This window comes from Callithrix jacchus, chromosome 1 (genome assembly GCF_049354715.1).
Source record: "Callithrix jacchus isolate 240 chromosome 1, calJac240_pri, whole genome shotgun sequence".
NCBI classification, from domain to species: domain Eukaryota; kingdom Metazoa; phylum Chordata; class Mammalia; order Primates; family Cebidae; genus Callithrix; species Callithrix jacchus.
Genome location: NC_133502.1, coordinates 172,073,769 through 172,089,963, shown reverse-complemented (window position 1 = coordinate 172,089,963; position 16,195 = coordinate 172,073,769). Strand labels below are relative to the sequence as shown.

At 46.5% G+C, this 16,195-nt stretch overlaps 1 protein-coding gene across 24 annotated transcripts in view; it reads left to right on the top strand.

Moving 5' to 3' along the window:
• DENND1A (DENN domain containing 1A) overlaps positions 1 to 16,195 on the top strand; it is a 553,495-nt gene that overhangs the window by 472,361 nt on the left and 64,939 nt on the right. For 19 of the 24 annotated variants that reach the window (XM_078375906.1, XM_078375877.1, XM_078375918.1 and 16 more), the window contains 5 exons: positions 4,806 to 4,910; positions 5,289 to 5,376; positions 7,843 to 7,883; positions 10,261 to 10,332; positions 11,869 to 11,925. In XM_078375906.1, the coding sequence (XP_078232032.1) occupies positions 4,806 to 4,910; positions 5,289 to 5,376; positions 7,843 to 7,883; positions 10,261 to 10,332; positions 11,869 to 11,925 (363 nt within the window). The remainder of the gene's footprint in view (positions 1 to 4,805; positions 4,911 to 5,288; positions 5,377 to 7,842; positions 7,884 to 10,260; positions 10,333 to 11,868; positions 11,926 to 16,195) is intronic. The other 5 variants (XM_078375971.1, XM_078375964.1, XM_078375956.1 and 2 more) reach the window with 3 other exon arrangements.

The following is a 16,195-nucleotide window of genomic DNA, read 5'->3' as shown; positions in this document are numbered from 1 at the left end:
ACAGTTGAGTGGGGGCTGACGTTTCCACTGCAGGGCACAGGTGGATGAGCTGCTAGGAGTGGCTCGGCATCTCGCCTTGGGCCTGTGGCAGAAAGAGTCTTCACAGTGGCTTGTTTACTCTCATGAGCTGTCTGTCTCTGAAGGGCTGGTGCTTTGTGTGTCTAGGAGAACCTAAAGGGTTCCCATTTTATTTTTTTATTTTTATTTTTTGTGATAGAGTTTCACTGTTGTTGCCCAGGCTGGAGTGCAATGGCACAATCTCGGCTCACTGCAACCTCCACCTCCCAGGTTCATGTGATTCTCCTGACTCAGCCTCCTGAGTAGCTGGGTTACAGGAGTGTGCCACCATGCCTGGCTAATTTTTGTATTTTTAGTAGAGACAGGTTTCTCTGTGTTGGTCAAGGTGGTCTCAAACTCCTGACCTGAGGTGATCCGCTCACCTCAGCCTCCCAAAGTGCTGGGATTATAGGCATGAGCCACCGCGCCTGGCCGGGGTTCTAGTTTTAAAGAGAACTCTCCTGTCCAGGGAGGTCTGAGGGCAAGCAGTTAGGACTGAGGCCACAGGGAGAAGCCACATGCATGCTGCACACCTGGGCCTGGAAGCCACCAGCTTTTAATCCTGCCTCTGCCACATCTGAACCCTATCACCTAGGCAGATGTCTTTACCTCATTTATTCCTCTGTAAAATTTGAGTGTAATTTTGACTTCACGAAAATTTCCAGAATGTTAAAAAGAGTTGTGACGTGTGCCTCACACAGAGTAAAACTATCATTATTGCCTTTGTCTTACAAGGTGAGTTGCTCCAGGGAAAAGAGCCTTCTGTGCCTGGTGCCATTTAGACCTTTATGTGTGGTTCTGGGTGACAGCGTCACTGCCTTGCAGCAGGATTAAGATAGAAGAGTTGGGCCCTGAACAGATGGTTTGCTCACCTAACTCCTATTCACCCTTCCAGGCCCAGCCAAAGTGTCCACTAACCATGGTTTCTGACCTGCTGCCCTGGGAGGATTAGCCTTTTCCTCTTTGGACTCCTGTGGACACTTCTCCCTACCCCACCCTGGTAACACTACACTGTGGTAGTCTTTCTTCCCATGTCTTATTCACACATCTGATGCTGTTCTTTAAGGTCTTTTCAGAAAAAGCCCCTTGTCACGTTTCCCCTGAATCTTTCCCACCCATGCCCATGTCCTGTTGTATTTTTATGGCACAGACATCTGGTCCAGGGAGATATCGGCTCCCGTGAGTAGACAGCAGGCCAGAAATGTTCATGTCTCCCCAAAGGTGAGATTCTTTCTGCTCTCCTGCAGCTAAATTCAGCCTCAGGCTACCCTTCTCTACAAATCTCGTTGCAAACTCCCTTGAATATATAGGGTACTCAGGAGACTTCTTCCTGGCAACCCTGGGCTAAAGCTCCGGGAGTGGATGCCAACAACGTCAGTGAGCATTTCCTCAGAGCAGCTCAACTCCCTGTGCACGGTGGCACTCGCATGGCATCGTGCTCTGAGACCTCTTTACCGTCAGGCCAAGCAGTGTCAGAGACTCACTGAGACCACGAGGCTCCTGTGGCTGGAAGCAGGGTTCAGCTCATTTAGTGGTTCTTTAACCAACATCCCTGAGCTTCTAATTAGGGGTCGGGCTCTGCCCGGGGAGCATCGTGATGGGTTCAGCCTCTGGCCCGTCAAGCTCCTGGTGAGAGGGGATACCAGTGAAAACTGCCCCAGAACCCAGGAGTGCATATGGCACCGTGGGAGCAGCGAGCAGGGATGAGTGACTGCCACACAGAGGCCTTCGTGTGTCAGGAGGACAGATCAAGCAGAAGGAATAGAATGGCAAAAGCAAGGAAGAAATTGGGGAAGAAAGGATGTGGCGTGTGATCACAGGATATGTTTGGAGCATGAGGTATGTGGAAGACCAGAGGCAAAGTGACACAGAAGGACTCTAGGAAAGCAAGCCAGGGTCAGCTTTGGGAGGGTGCATTTGCTGGTTAAGGAACTTTTCCTTTCCTCACCCATATTGGGCCCTTGTGTGTGCCACACATGTTGCTAGGTGCAGAACATTGAACAAAACAGACACCATTCTCGTCTGCATGGAGCATGTAGTCTAGTGGGAAAAAGAGACTAATATTAGTCAAATATTCACACAAAGACAACATCTGTGCAGAGTTCCTGAGTAGGACAATGACATGGTCTGATTTGCGTTTTAGAAAGCACTCTAGCTGGAAGAGCTGGAGAATGGGAGGGACGAAACAGGACAGGGATGTGGGGTTAAACCTCTGCTGTAGTTTACGCCTATCCAGGCCTATGCCAAGGGATTGGACTGGAGAGCCAGGGGTGAGCGTGAGATACTTCACACATGAAATAGGAAGGACTTGGGAAGTTTGATAGGTACACTGCATGTAACCGTGGATAATGACAGCTAAGAAAAAAAACAAAAATAGATTTGGGGTGCAGTCTTGATGGCATAGTAATTGGAAGTTTGGGGCTATTTTAAGCTTGAGACACCAGCAGATCATCAGGTGGAGGTTGAGATGATGGGTCTAGAGCTTCGGAAAGGTGTCTGGGCTGCCAGGATTTGTCAGCGGTCATCATTGTGTGAGTGATGCTATGTACATGGATGAGATAACCTGGAGACAGAATTACTTTCCCTGCTGTGGTCCCAAGAGTGAAACCAAAACCTCCAACCACAGGTAAAATTCTAACTGTGCTTCTGTTAGTTATCACTAGCTGGTTCCTCAGCTGTTGAGCAAGAAAAATGTAAATTCATGCCAGAGTAATAAATGGCACATAAAGCTATGTTTCCGAAGGAACTACTGTGGTTTTTTTCCTTGTACACAAAGTAAAGTTTGTGTTGTTTTTCTCCTTGTTCTAGCAGCCAGGAAGCTCAGAGCTAATTTTGTAACTTAACTTAGAAACCACATAGGACCTACATACCCAGTTTTTTTTTTTCCCAAATAAATACTTTTTATGTATCTATGTATTTTGCAGCCCTGATGTTTTTCTTTGTTGCTTTAGATGCTCATATAAGCTGCCTCAGATCTTTTGTAAAATTAGGTAGGGTGTAACTGTATAAACATAAGTATTCCCCTTACCCTAATATTTTTGGGTCATCCTCACAGCCCTTGTGCAATAAGTCTGCCCGGTTTCTGAGTTAATATTGGCTAGATTTAAGCAGGAAGAACTCTTAGAACTTACGCAAGCTCGACAGTAAATTTAACACTCACACAACTCATTAAAATAGGATAAAAGTGGAGCTTCAAACATCTCTGTGTTTGCTACCGAGGCTTGGGGGGTGGGGTGTTACCCTTAATTCAGCTCAAGATATGAAAGTCTGATCTTTCAGAATTGAGAATACACCGCTGAAATTAAAGGCTTGTCTGTGTAGATAAGCACTCTAAATGTGTTCAAAGAAAGATTAAGGCGTTAACTCTATACGGATAGGATTTTTTTTTTAACTCAGGATATCATCTTTTTGACTCATATGGTTTGGTAAAAGCAAACTTGCTTATCAAACAGCATAAGCACAAAATCGATTAGATAGTATATTTTATTTTTGATCATCCCTATTCTTTAAAATAATTATGTTTAAATTTCAGGTTGCTCTTGGTTAAGATCACTGTGTAAATGGTTTTCAAAGTATGTCCCACAGCCAGTGGCCTAGGTACTGCAAAGATGCCTGGGATGTAGGGGATGAGAAGGTGGCCAAGCCTGGAGAACCCAGCCACCTCCCCTGCTCTACCCCCAGGTCCCCCACAGCAGCCAAGCTGTGCATTGTGGTGCTCAGGTAACAGGGCTCCTTCTGTATAAAATCCTTTTTTTTTTTTTTAAATGGAGTCGCACTCAGTTTCCCAGGCTGGAGTGCAGTGGTGCCATCTCAGTTCACTGCAACCTCTGCCTCCCAGGTTCAAGCAATTCTCCTTCCTCAGCCTCCCAAGTAGCTGGGATTACAGGCACCTGCCAACAGACTCGGGACATTTTTCTATTTTTAATAGAGGCAGAGACAGGGTTTCACCATGTTGGCCAGACTGGTTCAAACTTCTGACCTCAGGTGATCTTCCTACCTCAGCCTCCCAAAGTGCTGGGATTACAGGCGCGAGCCACTGTGCCTGGCCTAGCAGGGCTGCTTCTGCATAAAATCCTATCTGAATAAAGGATTCCACTGCTAAAAGTGAAAAGTTTGGACATCTTCACATTGGAGGGCATGTTCCCCTAAAGAGCCCTCGAGGTATGGAAGAGGAGGTGGGAAGTAGAATCTGTTGGTTCCTGCTCTGCCTCCCACCCTCTCTGTAACTATGAGGGATGACTCTTCTTCTCTGAAACAGCTTCCTCATCCATAAAGGAAAACAAATTCCTTGATAATAGCTACTTCACTAATGAGGGTTAGAAAAATTAGCAGATGGGGGCCAGGCGCGGTGGCTCACACATGTAATCCCAGCACTTTGGGAAGCCAAGGTAGGTGGATCACTTGAGCTCAGGAGTTTGAGACCAGCCTGACCAACATGGTAAAATCCTATCTCTACTAAAACTACAAAAATTAGCCTCTGATGGTGGTGGGTACCTGTAATTCCAGCTACCCAGGAGGCTGAGGCAGGAGAATGGCTTAAAACCCGGAGGCAGAGGTTGCGCTGAGCCGAGATAGCACCGCCGCACTCCAGCCTGGGTGACAGAGTGAGACTTCATCTCCAAAAAAAAAAAAGAGAAACAAACAAAAAGAAAAAATTAGCAGATGGGCAAGCTCTGTACATAAGAATTTAAGAACTGGTCGCTCTCACACCGTGCCTCTGACCCTCCTCTCCCCTCTGCATTTCCCAGGAGGAGCCGATCACTTTCTGTGAGGAAGCCTTTGTGTCCCACTACCGCTCTGGAGCCATGAGGCAGTTCCTGCAGAACGCCACACAGCTGCAGCTCTTCAAGCAGGTGCCACCCTCCCTGGTCTGGCCTAGGTCTGGCTCCCTAGTGGGGATTTATTTCTACAGCTATCTCCAGTCTGAGCACTGAGGCCACAGGCATGGATGGGACTTGGGCCCCAGGCGAAGGAGGCTCAGGGCAGGGGGATTGGGTGAAGAGGGCAGTCACTGACCAGACAGACCCTTTGTAAATCTGCCATGTGGTTTTCCAAGTTATCGTAAACATGTAGCCAGTTTTTTAGAAAGTAACTTTCTTGTTGAACCTCACTTTGTGAAAACTTCGTTTAAAAGGACCTTTCCTATCTTGGATACAGTAAGGTGCCAGCTGAATGGTTTTTCCCCCTTTTCTTTGTACAGACTGTTGTGCTTTTGCTCTTTCTTTCTGTAGTTTATTGATGGTCGATTAGACCTTCTCAATTCCGGCGAAGGTTTCAGTGATGTTTTTGAAGAGGAAATCAACATGGGCGAGTACGCTGGTGAGAAGCATCTCATTTTCCTTTCAGGGCTGCAGGCTGCTATCGTTTAGGGTATGTTTGACAAGGAGTGGCAATGACTTGCTTTTCCTTTATTCGGGCTTAGGAAGAGAGATTTCAAGCTTGGCTTTGAAATGTTTGAAGAATTCCTCTTCTTTTTCTGATAAAGTGTATACTGGACCATGTGAAATCCCCCAGCCTAGGGTCAGATGCTTCCCCTGTATAGACAAAGTCCAGTTCAAGTAGTGCGCAGCAGTGTGGTCCACTGGGAAGCACACACAGTATTCACTTAGGAGGCGTGGATTCAAGTCAGGACTCTGCCTCCTCACAAGCTGCGAGACCTTGGGTGAGTCATTGCCCCTCCTTTAGCTAAAGTTCCTATCCATGTCCTGAGATTACCATGTCCCACCTCACAGGATTGCTGTTGAGATTAAATCAGAATACATGAGGAAAGGTTTGTGCAGTCATCCAGGACAGTCCCTGGCATGAGGGCTGTGTGCAATAAGTGTTTCTTTTCTTTTTTTTTTTCTTGAGATAGAGTCTTGCTCTGTTGTCCATGCTGGAGTACAGTGGCATGATAATGGCTCACGGCCGAAACCTCTGCCTCCCAGGTTCAAGTGATTCTCCTGCCTCTGCCTCCTGAGAAGCTGGGATTGCAGGCACTTGTCACCACGCCCAGCTAATTTTTGTATTTTTAGTAGACAGAAGGTTTCACCATGTTGGCCAGGCTGGTCTCAAACTCCTGACCTCAAATGATCCACCTGCCTAAGCCTCTCAAAGTGCTGGGATCATAGGTGTGAAGCACTGCACCTGGCCCTGATTCTTTAAAATATGACAAATTACTGCTGAGTGCCTGGTCTCCGTAGATCTGAAGAACTGAAAGGCTTATTTTCTCATTTTTCAGAGGAGGCATCTGAGGCCGAGAGAGGTGTTGGTGGCTGAGTGTGCCTCCTGAATCCCAATATGACCTTCTTTCTAAATCCTATCACCTCAGTCTTTGGCAATGAAGGCAAAACCAGATGCAAAATAACACCCATGCTGCTGGCCCCCTTGTTGCTGTGTGTGTGTCTGGTCTGGACTACTGTGATTTGTAAGCTCACAGAACAAGACACAGTATCCGCCTATAAATGTTGCAGGCCCTCCCAGCCTGTGCTGTTTGGAAAGCGTAGTTAAGAAAACCACCATGAAGTCTAGGAACAGCAATAGCGAGTCATTGGTAATCATTTCCTGAACACCTGCTATGTCCAGAACCCCATGGAGAACAAATGGAGGACCCAGTTCTGCCCTCAAATAGTGTTAGTCAGGTAGGAGAGAGAAATGCATAACTAAAGACAAGCAAAAATTAAACCAATGCAGGAAAAGGAGTAGAAACAGATTTGGGTGCAGTTAGCATAGGGCTCTGTTAATCCTCACTGTGAGGGCTTGACAAAGGCCGGGCTGGGGTTGTGTTCTCACACTTGCATGTGAGTTCTGAGAAGACAGGCGTTAGGTGTTGCTAAACCAAGTTCACTTATTCACTGGGTTAGGACCCATCATTTAAAATGAATAGAGTTCACCAACAACACCTCTGTTTCCTTTCCCTCTCACTCTCCAAGGGTTCACCATGTGTCCAGCAGGGTCCTTTCAATGGAACGCACAGCTCTGAGTGTTCCTGCTCTGGTGTGCCTCACAGTACTTCCCAGAATATGGATGTCTCAGTGGCTGTTATTCCAGAGGGCCGTTCAAAGGACATGACATCTGAACAGGCTGTCAGGTTTACTAAGCAGAGAGAGTAGGGTATGGTGATGAGGCAAGGGAGCAGCATTTGCAAGGGCCTGGAGGCCTGCGAGGATGCTGGCTCAAGGGCCCATGAGTAGTTTCCCGTGGTGGGACATAAGGCGGTGTAGTGTCACAGCAGCACAGGATGGAGAGGCCTCGAGGCACAACTGGAGGAGAGTGGCAGGGCTGCTTCGGACCCTGACGTCCAGCCAGCAGGCAGTGGGGCAACTGCTGAGGGCTTGCAGTCAGGGCGCTGCATGACCAGCTCTGTTGGAGAAGGAAACTATGGCAGTGACTCGCTGCCACCTCCTTTAAGAACAGGACATGGGACCCTCCACAGGATTCTCCAAGACCTGAATGCTGAAAGCAATTTTGGCCAGTCATGGTGGCTCACGCCTGTAATCCCAGCACTTTGGGAAGCTGAGGCAGGCGGATCACCTGAGGTCAGGAGTTCAAGACCAGCCCGGCCAACATGATGAAACCCTATCTCTACTAAAAATAGAAAAATTAGCCAGGTAAGGTGGCGGGTACCTGTAATTCAGGAGACTGAGGCAGGAGAATTGCTTTAACCCAGTAGCTGAGATCACACCACTCCACTCCAGTCTGGGTGACAGAGTGAGACTCTGTCTCAAAAAAAAAAAGCAATTTCAAAACCTCCTGAGGGCAAATCACCTCTTTAAGAAACAGCTTCTCTGACTTTTCTTTTCCCAGGCAGTGACAAACTGTATCATCAGTGGCTCTCCACTGTCCGGGTAAGTGTGTACCCAATTCTGAGCCCCTTGGACTCCCTCCTTAGCTTCCTGGCAGCCTTCTGCTTCCCTGTGCAGCCCAGAGCACTCCATTCCCTCTGCTGGAGATGCCTTTCTTTGTAAAGCTAGGCTCCTCTCATGCCAGATGGAGACTAGAAGGATGGGACTGTCCAAAGCCATCACTTGTTCGGAGCAGAAAAAGGCATGAGAGGCTTCCTTCTCTGCGAAATGCCGCCAAGGAAAGCTGAATGGAATGTTGTTGTCTTAGAGCATTTAGCGGGGGGGGTCTCCTTTTAGGGCCCGAGCAATTGTCGTGATCGCAGGCAAACCAAACATTCATCCCTCTTGCTGCTCTGTAACCTCTTCTGGGAAGACGGAGAACACGTCACTGGGAGGTTGACTGTTGTTGTGTACAGTGTCTTGTTATGCCAGGAGCCAGGTGCATAGGGCTTCTGAAGCCTCTAAAGAATTTGAAATCTTGCCTTTCCCTTCCATCAGCTTATAATTGAGGTGTCCTGAAGGCCTACTGTGTGCCAGGCACCATGCTGCATACTGGAGATGCCGCAGGGAGCAAGGTATAGGCCCTCCCTGGGGGGCTCCCTGTCTTGCTGGAGAGGGGGGCACATAGCAGGCAATGCCAGCATTAAGTGATAAGTGTTCCCTCCTGCTTATGCGCCAGCGCACTGCTGCCAGGCGAGTCCCTTGGAAGTGGCTGCATTTGGTGGAAAGTAAGCAATTCCTCCATGAAAGACTTCCTTTGTTCCTCTTGTATGGCTAAACACAGCACTTGGCAAATCAGAGAGGAGTAATAAGGACTTGTTGATTGATTGATAAAGGGAGTTTCAATACTCCAAAGGACCATTTCAATGGGATACTGAGTAATTTTGGAAAGCAGTATGGAATAAATGAGTGGGTGAAAATTTCCTATTGTCCTACAACATAGAATGCTTTCTAGGTCAAATTGTAATGTTTTTAATTAAAGCTCAAAATGTCTAATGTGGGCAGTTACCAAAAATTGTGCTAAAAGTTAAGGCCAATAATTACGTTACTGTATCTTACTCTCTTAGGTACCCACTGGTTCCAGCCTCTCTCCATCCGAATCAGTTTTTCTAAACCACCACAGACCTGATTCTGTGATGAATTTGATTTAAAACCCTCCATACTGTAGACCCCTTAGCCTGGCATTCCAGGTCCTTCATGAGCTGGCCCTATCTGGCTTCCCAGCCTCGCTTGCTGCTTTTCTCATGATATACTCATGGGAGTGTATCACAGTACAGTACAGTAGCCACTTGTCACAGCATACGCCATGGCTTTTCAGCTTCTGCGCTTTTTTTATGTGCTATTTCCTGTCCCTAAAATGTTCTCCTCCCATCTCCTACATCAACTCGTATTTATCCTTCATGGACCAGGTCAAATGTCTCATCCTCCAAGGCCTTCCCTGATCTTCCAGGTCTCCACGCTCCCTCTGCACACAGCCATTGCAGCCACCATCACCTGCTGTTGTGGTTATTTACTGCGCTGTCCTGCCTCTCCAACTGGAGGTTTTAGAAGGCAGAGACCAGGCCTCCCTTGGCCTAGTGCCTTCCGAACCCTCACGATGTGTCTGCAGGGATGAGACTGAGAAATGGATTCACGGACAGCTATGAAAACGTCCCCTATGCACTTCAGGTCCTTCCACTGCCTCCTTTGGGAACGGGAAGGCCTTCCCTCCTCCTTCCTCCCACTTTTGCTCCTAAAGAAAGTGGGCAGGAAATTGCTATGTTGGATTCAACTAAGGCCATGGTGAACATTTGTGGCTATTTATTTTCCTTTTCTCAAGATTTAGATGTTAAGGAAGGCAGCCTACCAAAGAGATTTAAAAAAAAAAAAAAAAAAAAACACAGAAAACCAAGGCAAGGAAAGGAAGTTGCACGGTGAGGGCAATGTATTTTCCAATGATCCTGGCTGATCAGGGCCCCACTTTCTGCCCCAGCTTGGTGTCAGCTGTGGAGTCCACGGTTATTAAAATTACCTGAGTGTCATCCGTGGTAACTGGAATTTCTTGAAAAGCCACACATGCCCATAGGGAAGCCCTTGCCTTAGGCAGCCTATGATCCACTTCCCTCCAGTCAGGGAACAGGTGCCAAGCAGAACATGGAGCCCAGAGTCCCCCTCCTCCAGGAATCACACTCCACAGCCCCAGCCCACACACACCCACCCAGAGCTGTTCCGCCATGACCATCACTAACTGGCTGGGACCAGTTATCATCCAGGCCTGTTTCTTGATGTGAATTTACATACCTTTGAAATGTTGCTTAACTTGATTGAAGAGAAGCAGTCTTTGTTGGTGTTAGATGACTCTGTCATCAGCCCAAATTGCTAATTGACATTTTTATTATAGAAAGGAAGTGGAGCAATTCTGAATACTGTAAAGACGAAAGCAAACCCAGCCATGAAGACTGTCTACAAGTTCGTAAGTACTGGTCTTGCTCTCAGGAGCCAAACAAAACAGTCCCTTAGCATAATGACACTCTTTATTTACTTATTTTTGAGACAGGGTCTTGCTGCATTGCCCAGGCTGGAGTGCAATGGCGTGATCACAGTTCACTGCAGCCTTGACCATCAAGGCTCAAGCAGTCTTCCCACCTCAGCCTCCTGAGTAACTATAGGTACAGGTGTGCACCACCATGCCTGGCTTTTTTTTTTTTTTTTTTTTGGTAGAGACAGGTTTCACTATGTTACCCAGGCTGGTCTTGAACTTCTAGGCTCAAGCAGCCCTCTTGCCTTGGCCTCCCAAAGTACTGCAGTTACCGGCATGAGCTGCTGCACCTGGCCAAGCGATGAGACTCTTAAGTGTACCTGGTCCTCTATTGCAGAGATGACTCAGGCTGCTGAGCTCTTTCCTAAAGGTCTCAGTGTTCTCCAAATTATTTAGCAGATTTTATAACCAGTCAGTGACATTTTTAATGTATAGTGTTGCTGCTCACATTTGCCACAGTAGAGAAATGGGAGGCTACTGGTTTTAGCTTTTAAAATGTAGACTAGGTGGCTGCAATTCAGGCTGCACCCTGCCTCTGTTTCTGAGACCCAGAAGCATGGTCTATCTGGTGTCTGGCAAAGCCTTCCTGCAGGCATCCCCCGTGTTGGGTCAAAATAAAGCAGCTCCTTTGCAGGTGACTGCAGAGTGTTCATGGTGGGATTCACTGCTTAATTTTTGTCCCCAGTTCTTCAGCATCTCTCTGATTACTGCTCTATAGGTAACACATTATTTGTAAGACTCGTGTCCACCGCCGAGTGGAAATAGGAGAGCACATCTGTTCCTGGCACTCCATCTTTCACAAGCATCAAGTATTTTTTCTTGTGACTTCTCTTCCTTGCTAATTTGACCGTGAGCCACTGAAGTGGGGTGGTTCTACTTTATTTCCATTTTTAATTTTGTTAGTCCTCTCTGTGCTTAAACTGTAGTTATTTTAGCAGGGTTGGTGGCTGCCAGCAGAACCACACAGGTCTAATATGACCTGAAATCAAAGCCAGGGTATCTGCCAAAATGAGGTTTAGGAAATGACATGGTAGAAACCCAGCAACATGTTTGTTCTGGCCATGCAGTCTGTGCAGAAAATTGGTCCTGGGGCCCTGCACTGGTGGCATAGAATGGATATTCTGAATTTTGCAGCCAGAAACGTGGCTGCTGTACTCTTACTAGTAGCTGTCAACAGGCTGCCGAGATAAATAATTATAGAGAGCAGAAGAAGGGCTTTGGAAGGAAAAGAGAAAAATCTGTGCCATCAAAATGAAGAAAATAAAATCTCTGCAGCCTCTTTAAGGGTTTTTTTTTTAACCTTTTACCGTTGTGTTTGTTTTCATAGCCATTATGTTTTCAACTTGATGATCCCATTTTTCCTTCCTTTTTCTAGTAATCAGAGAAGGTGATTCTCGATGGACTGAAATCAAGCATAGTCCCTGCTGGAAACAGAAAGGGGATCTTAACTTAAATTAATTTTTCATACAGGCAAAAGATCATGCAAAAATGGGAATAAAAGAGGTGAAAAACCGCTTGAAGCAAAAGGTACTTGAAGTTCTTATTCAAAATGTATAAGCACCGTGTATGAAATGCATGGCCACAAAAAAGTAGGATGGGATCAATGGAGGGCTGTTTGATACAGTGTTGTTAACACACTTCAAAATGCATTACCAGCTGTCCGGGAGTTTTCACACTGTTATAAATATTCACAGACAAAAAACTGTCTTCAAATAACATTAAGACTCTGGCTTAAACCCACAAAGGCAAGCAAGTTCAGAGCTACCCCTGTTGGGCTGTCCCTTGCCCACCCCACCAGGCCTGGGTTCACAGGCATCTGTAGAAATTGGCTTGGCATCCCCATCTGGCACCTGCCCACCCCCTATGGCCGACGTCTGCCCCAGGGCCTGTGGTAACCAAAATCAAGAAGCATCTCCAGGGAATGATTGCCATGGTCCAGCACACACGTGGCCACCATGCAGACATGGCATAGGGGGTGGGGCTGAGCAGAATGCCGTGGGCTTACCTTGCCCTGGGGGACTAAGTGAGCAGAACCCAGTGGGCACTGTTGAGACTCTGAGTGGGAAGGAGAGGTCTCTGATTGTCTTCACCAGCCGCCAGTAAAACTGGGATATCATCCTGACTATGTCCTGGCTAAGATTCCCCCAGCCTGAATCTCTATTTTCTTTAATCTGACTTTTTTATATTTTATTTTATTTTAATGTTTTTATTGCTGTAAGCTTTGGGGGGAACAGATGGTGTTTGGTTACATGAGTAAGTTCTTTAGTAGTGATTTGTGAGATTCTGATGTACCTATCACCTGAGCAGTATACACTGAACTCAGTTTATAGTCTTTCATCCCTCACCCCTTCCCAGCCTTTCCCCCTGAGTCCCCAAAGTCTGTTGTGTCATTCTTATACCTTTGCATTCTCATAGCTTAGCTCCCACTGTTACTGAGAACATACAATGTTTGGTTTTCCATTCTTGAGTTACTTCACTGAGAATAAGGGTCTCCAATCCCATCCAGGTTGCTACGAATGCCATTAAGTCATTCCTTTTTATGCCCCCAGCCTGAATTTCGAGACTTAAGACAGTGAGGTGACTGTAACAGAGAGGCTTTTTAAAATTATTATGAATGCCATCATCGTTATGACTGTTGCCACCCTTCTTTAAGCTCCTGTTAAGGGTGGTCCAGGCTAGGAGCTTTCACACTTAGTTCTCAGAACAGCCCTATGGAGTATTGTTCCCATTTCACGAGTAAACAGACTGCAGTTCAGAGGTGAACTCATTGCCGAAGGCCACCCTGAGCCTAGCAGAGTCGGGATTGGATTCCAGCTTTGTCGCCTTGTGGCGGCTGTGCATTCTTACCACTACCGCGTGCACACTGCCTTCCTCAAACAAGTGTTTTGTTTTCCAAAAGATGTTTGGGATCCCCTACTTCATTATCCCTGTGCCCCCAAACGCACCACTCTATTAAGGGCCTTTGTCTATTTCTGCAGTTTTTAAAAAATTGAAAGCAGTTTTAATTTTCTGAAGTCAAAGGACCTCTAATTAACTTGAAAGGGTCGAAGGAATTGATTCCTTTCTTTTAATTGGAAAATAATTTGCTCTGACTAAGCATTTAAATTCTTAGTTTCAGCTGAGAGTGGATTTTTAGCAGCTGAGATTCACATCCTGAAATAAAAGCTCTGTAATGTAAATCCAGATAGACCTTAAACTGTAGTCTGTTTGCACCCTGCCAGAGACTGGCAGGTGGCATTCTTTACTTGGATATTATTTAAGTCCCTAAATATACCTTTTTATCTACCATCCCAGTTGCATGTAGCTGATTGGATTGCAGATATAAAACGGAGTGGCAGGGAGCAGGGAGTTTTCCCTCCTTGATGCCTGGATTGTAGGTTCTTGTTGGTGTTAGAATATCCCCTGAACTAAGCAAAGAAAGGGGTCCTTCCTCAGGCAGAGGCCCCATGCGCCCTCATTGGTCAGTTGCCCTCTCTGCAGATCATTGAGCTACAGACATCACCTTACCTCCCTACTTGTATGTACAAGTCTCTGGCCTTAGGAAAATCCCCTTCTTAAGATGTGTAACATTTCTGCAAATAACCAGTTAAGCTCAGATTTTTAAATGTGGTTCTTCAAAGGTTTGTTTAAACGATCTAGATCACTTTCCTTCCATGCTATCTCCCTTTACGTTCCTTGATAGTATCTAAAGCAGATGTCTCCCTCCCCTTCCCTTCCCCCTGCCAGTCTTTTCAAGAATAGCTTCAGGAGATAATGTTCTGTAGAGTGTCAGTACATTTCAGGTGACACAAATGGTGAAGGCATTTTATAGAAATGTGGCTTGTCACCATCGGACTGTTGACAGATCTATTAGTGCACCCTTTTCAATTTTCACTTTTCCCCCCTTCGGTCGTGCAGATTTCTACAGACTTGATATTTTGCAGTTGTTCTTGGAAGAGAGCTATTTTGTAATTGAAACTCTAGCATTGCTCCCATCTACGGGACTTGGGGCTCCAGCACTCTCCAGCTCCCTTTCTTGAGCTAATTTAGAATTTGGCTGCACCTGACCTCTCACATTGCAGTAGAAAATATTTCCTTGGCTGTTTTTGTCCTTCTCCCCTCTGCCCCCTCCCCTTCATCAGGCAATGAATGTACCTCATGAATGTACCCTAGATGCCTCTAATACAGACATCTCAAGTTTGGTTTCTGCCACGAAATCGAGGCAATTCCCAACAAAGATCCAATTTTCAAATGTGCTGGGTTGCCACCTGGCCTCCTCTAACTCTGCATAGCAATGGTGACCTCGCAGATATAATCAAGAACCCAAGCTTGCCCTCTTCACCCTCGCCTTGGGTTTGAATTGCAAATAGAAAATGTGGGGCCGACCTGTGGAGAGGTCACCATGGTGTGTGGAGGGTCCATCTCTAATATGACTGAGCTGGGCCCCTTCTCCATCCCTTGTTCATTTGTGCTGCACATTTTCAAAGCATCTGAAATCAGAGCTTTCAGGATATCTGTGTGACCATTGGCAAATAATTGTTAATAGATCCAACGGTGTGGCTTTATTCCATACCTGCTCTGCTTCAACCCAACAACAAAAAAGAAGGATGGATAACATGTTTCTCCAGATAAATGGAGCGAGGTGGTCAGGTTCTTCCATAGCTTGGCCTCCTTTGAAGTCTGACTTGCTCAAAATTAGGAAAAAGAAGAAATGGCAAAGATGCTATCCAGCCATCGATTTCTAAGGAAGAGTGTAGTGCTTTCATCTGGAGTGCCTCCTGGATGGGCTTGTGACTGTCAACAAATTGCATTCCACTGCAGCACCAGGCAGGGCTGGCACGAGAATGCCCTGCTTTAAAAGCAGTGGTGCCAATACATTTCTCCTCACCTGCGGGCAACGTTAAGATATTCACATAGGGATGTCCTCTTTTGCCTATTGAGGAACCCCTGAAATTTTTCTTTTTCTTCAATATCAAAATGATTTAGCCAAATGGGCCCATTTCACAGCCCTTTGTAAAGTTTCTGAATCTTCTGTCTTTTAATTTTATTTTTTTCTTTTTTTGAAACAGGGTCTTACTCTGTCTTCCAAGCTGGAGTGCAGTGGTGCAGTCACTGCAGCCTTGAGCTCCCAAGCTCAAGGGATCCTCCTGCCTCAACCTCCGGAGTAGCTAGGACGACAGGCATGCACTACCATGCCTGGCTAATTTTTTTTTAGAGACAGAGTTTTGCAGTGTTGCCCATACTGGTCTCACACTCCCGGGCTCAAACGATCCTCCCTCCTAGGCCACTCAAAGTGCTGGGATTACAAATCTTTGATCTTTAAAAGACAAATTGAGCTTGTTGATTTAGAGTCTCTGTGATTGAAAGGAGCAAATTCACAGGTGGTTGCACAGAGGCTTGAATTTCTGGCCAAACAGTTCCCATTGAAGGGAGTGAGTAAGTGTGCGTGGGGCAGGGAGAGCTAGGTAGACTCTTGTAGAACAGACGCTTTTACACCTTATCACACAACTGTCAGCTCCCAGTCTCCCCACACATTAAAATACACTGCAGCCTCAATCACAGAAATTCCAACTTTGGTTACTATATTGATCTCGATATTCATATTTTTAATTTGCATTTGCTGTGTTGTGAGGTGGCCTGGGTAAAGAAGGGTGCAGCACGAGTCTGAAAATGGGGACGGGAGTTCTGACACCGCAGCGTGAGTCAGATGGGAAGGCCTCTGCCTCACGCCCATAGGGGCCTTTCAGCTCCCCCACATGGTGATGTGGTGTTTGGGCTTCTGAGGCAGGCAAGCAGGGCTCAGTGCTAGTTGTGTAGG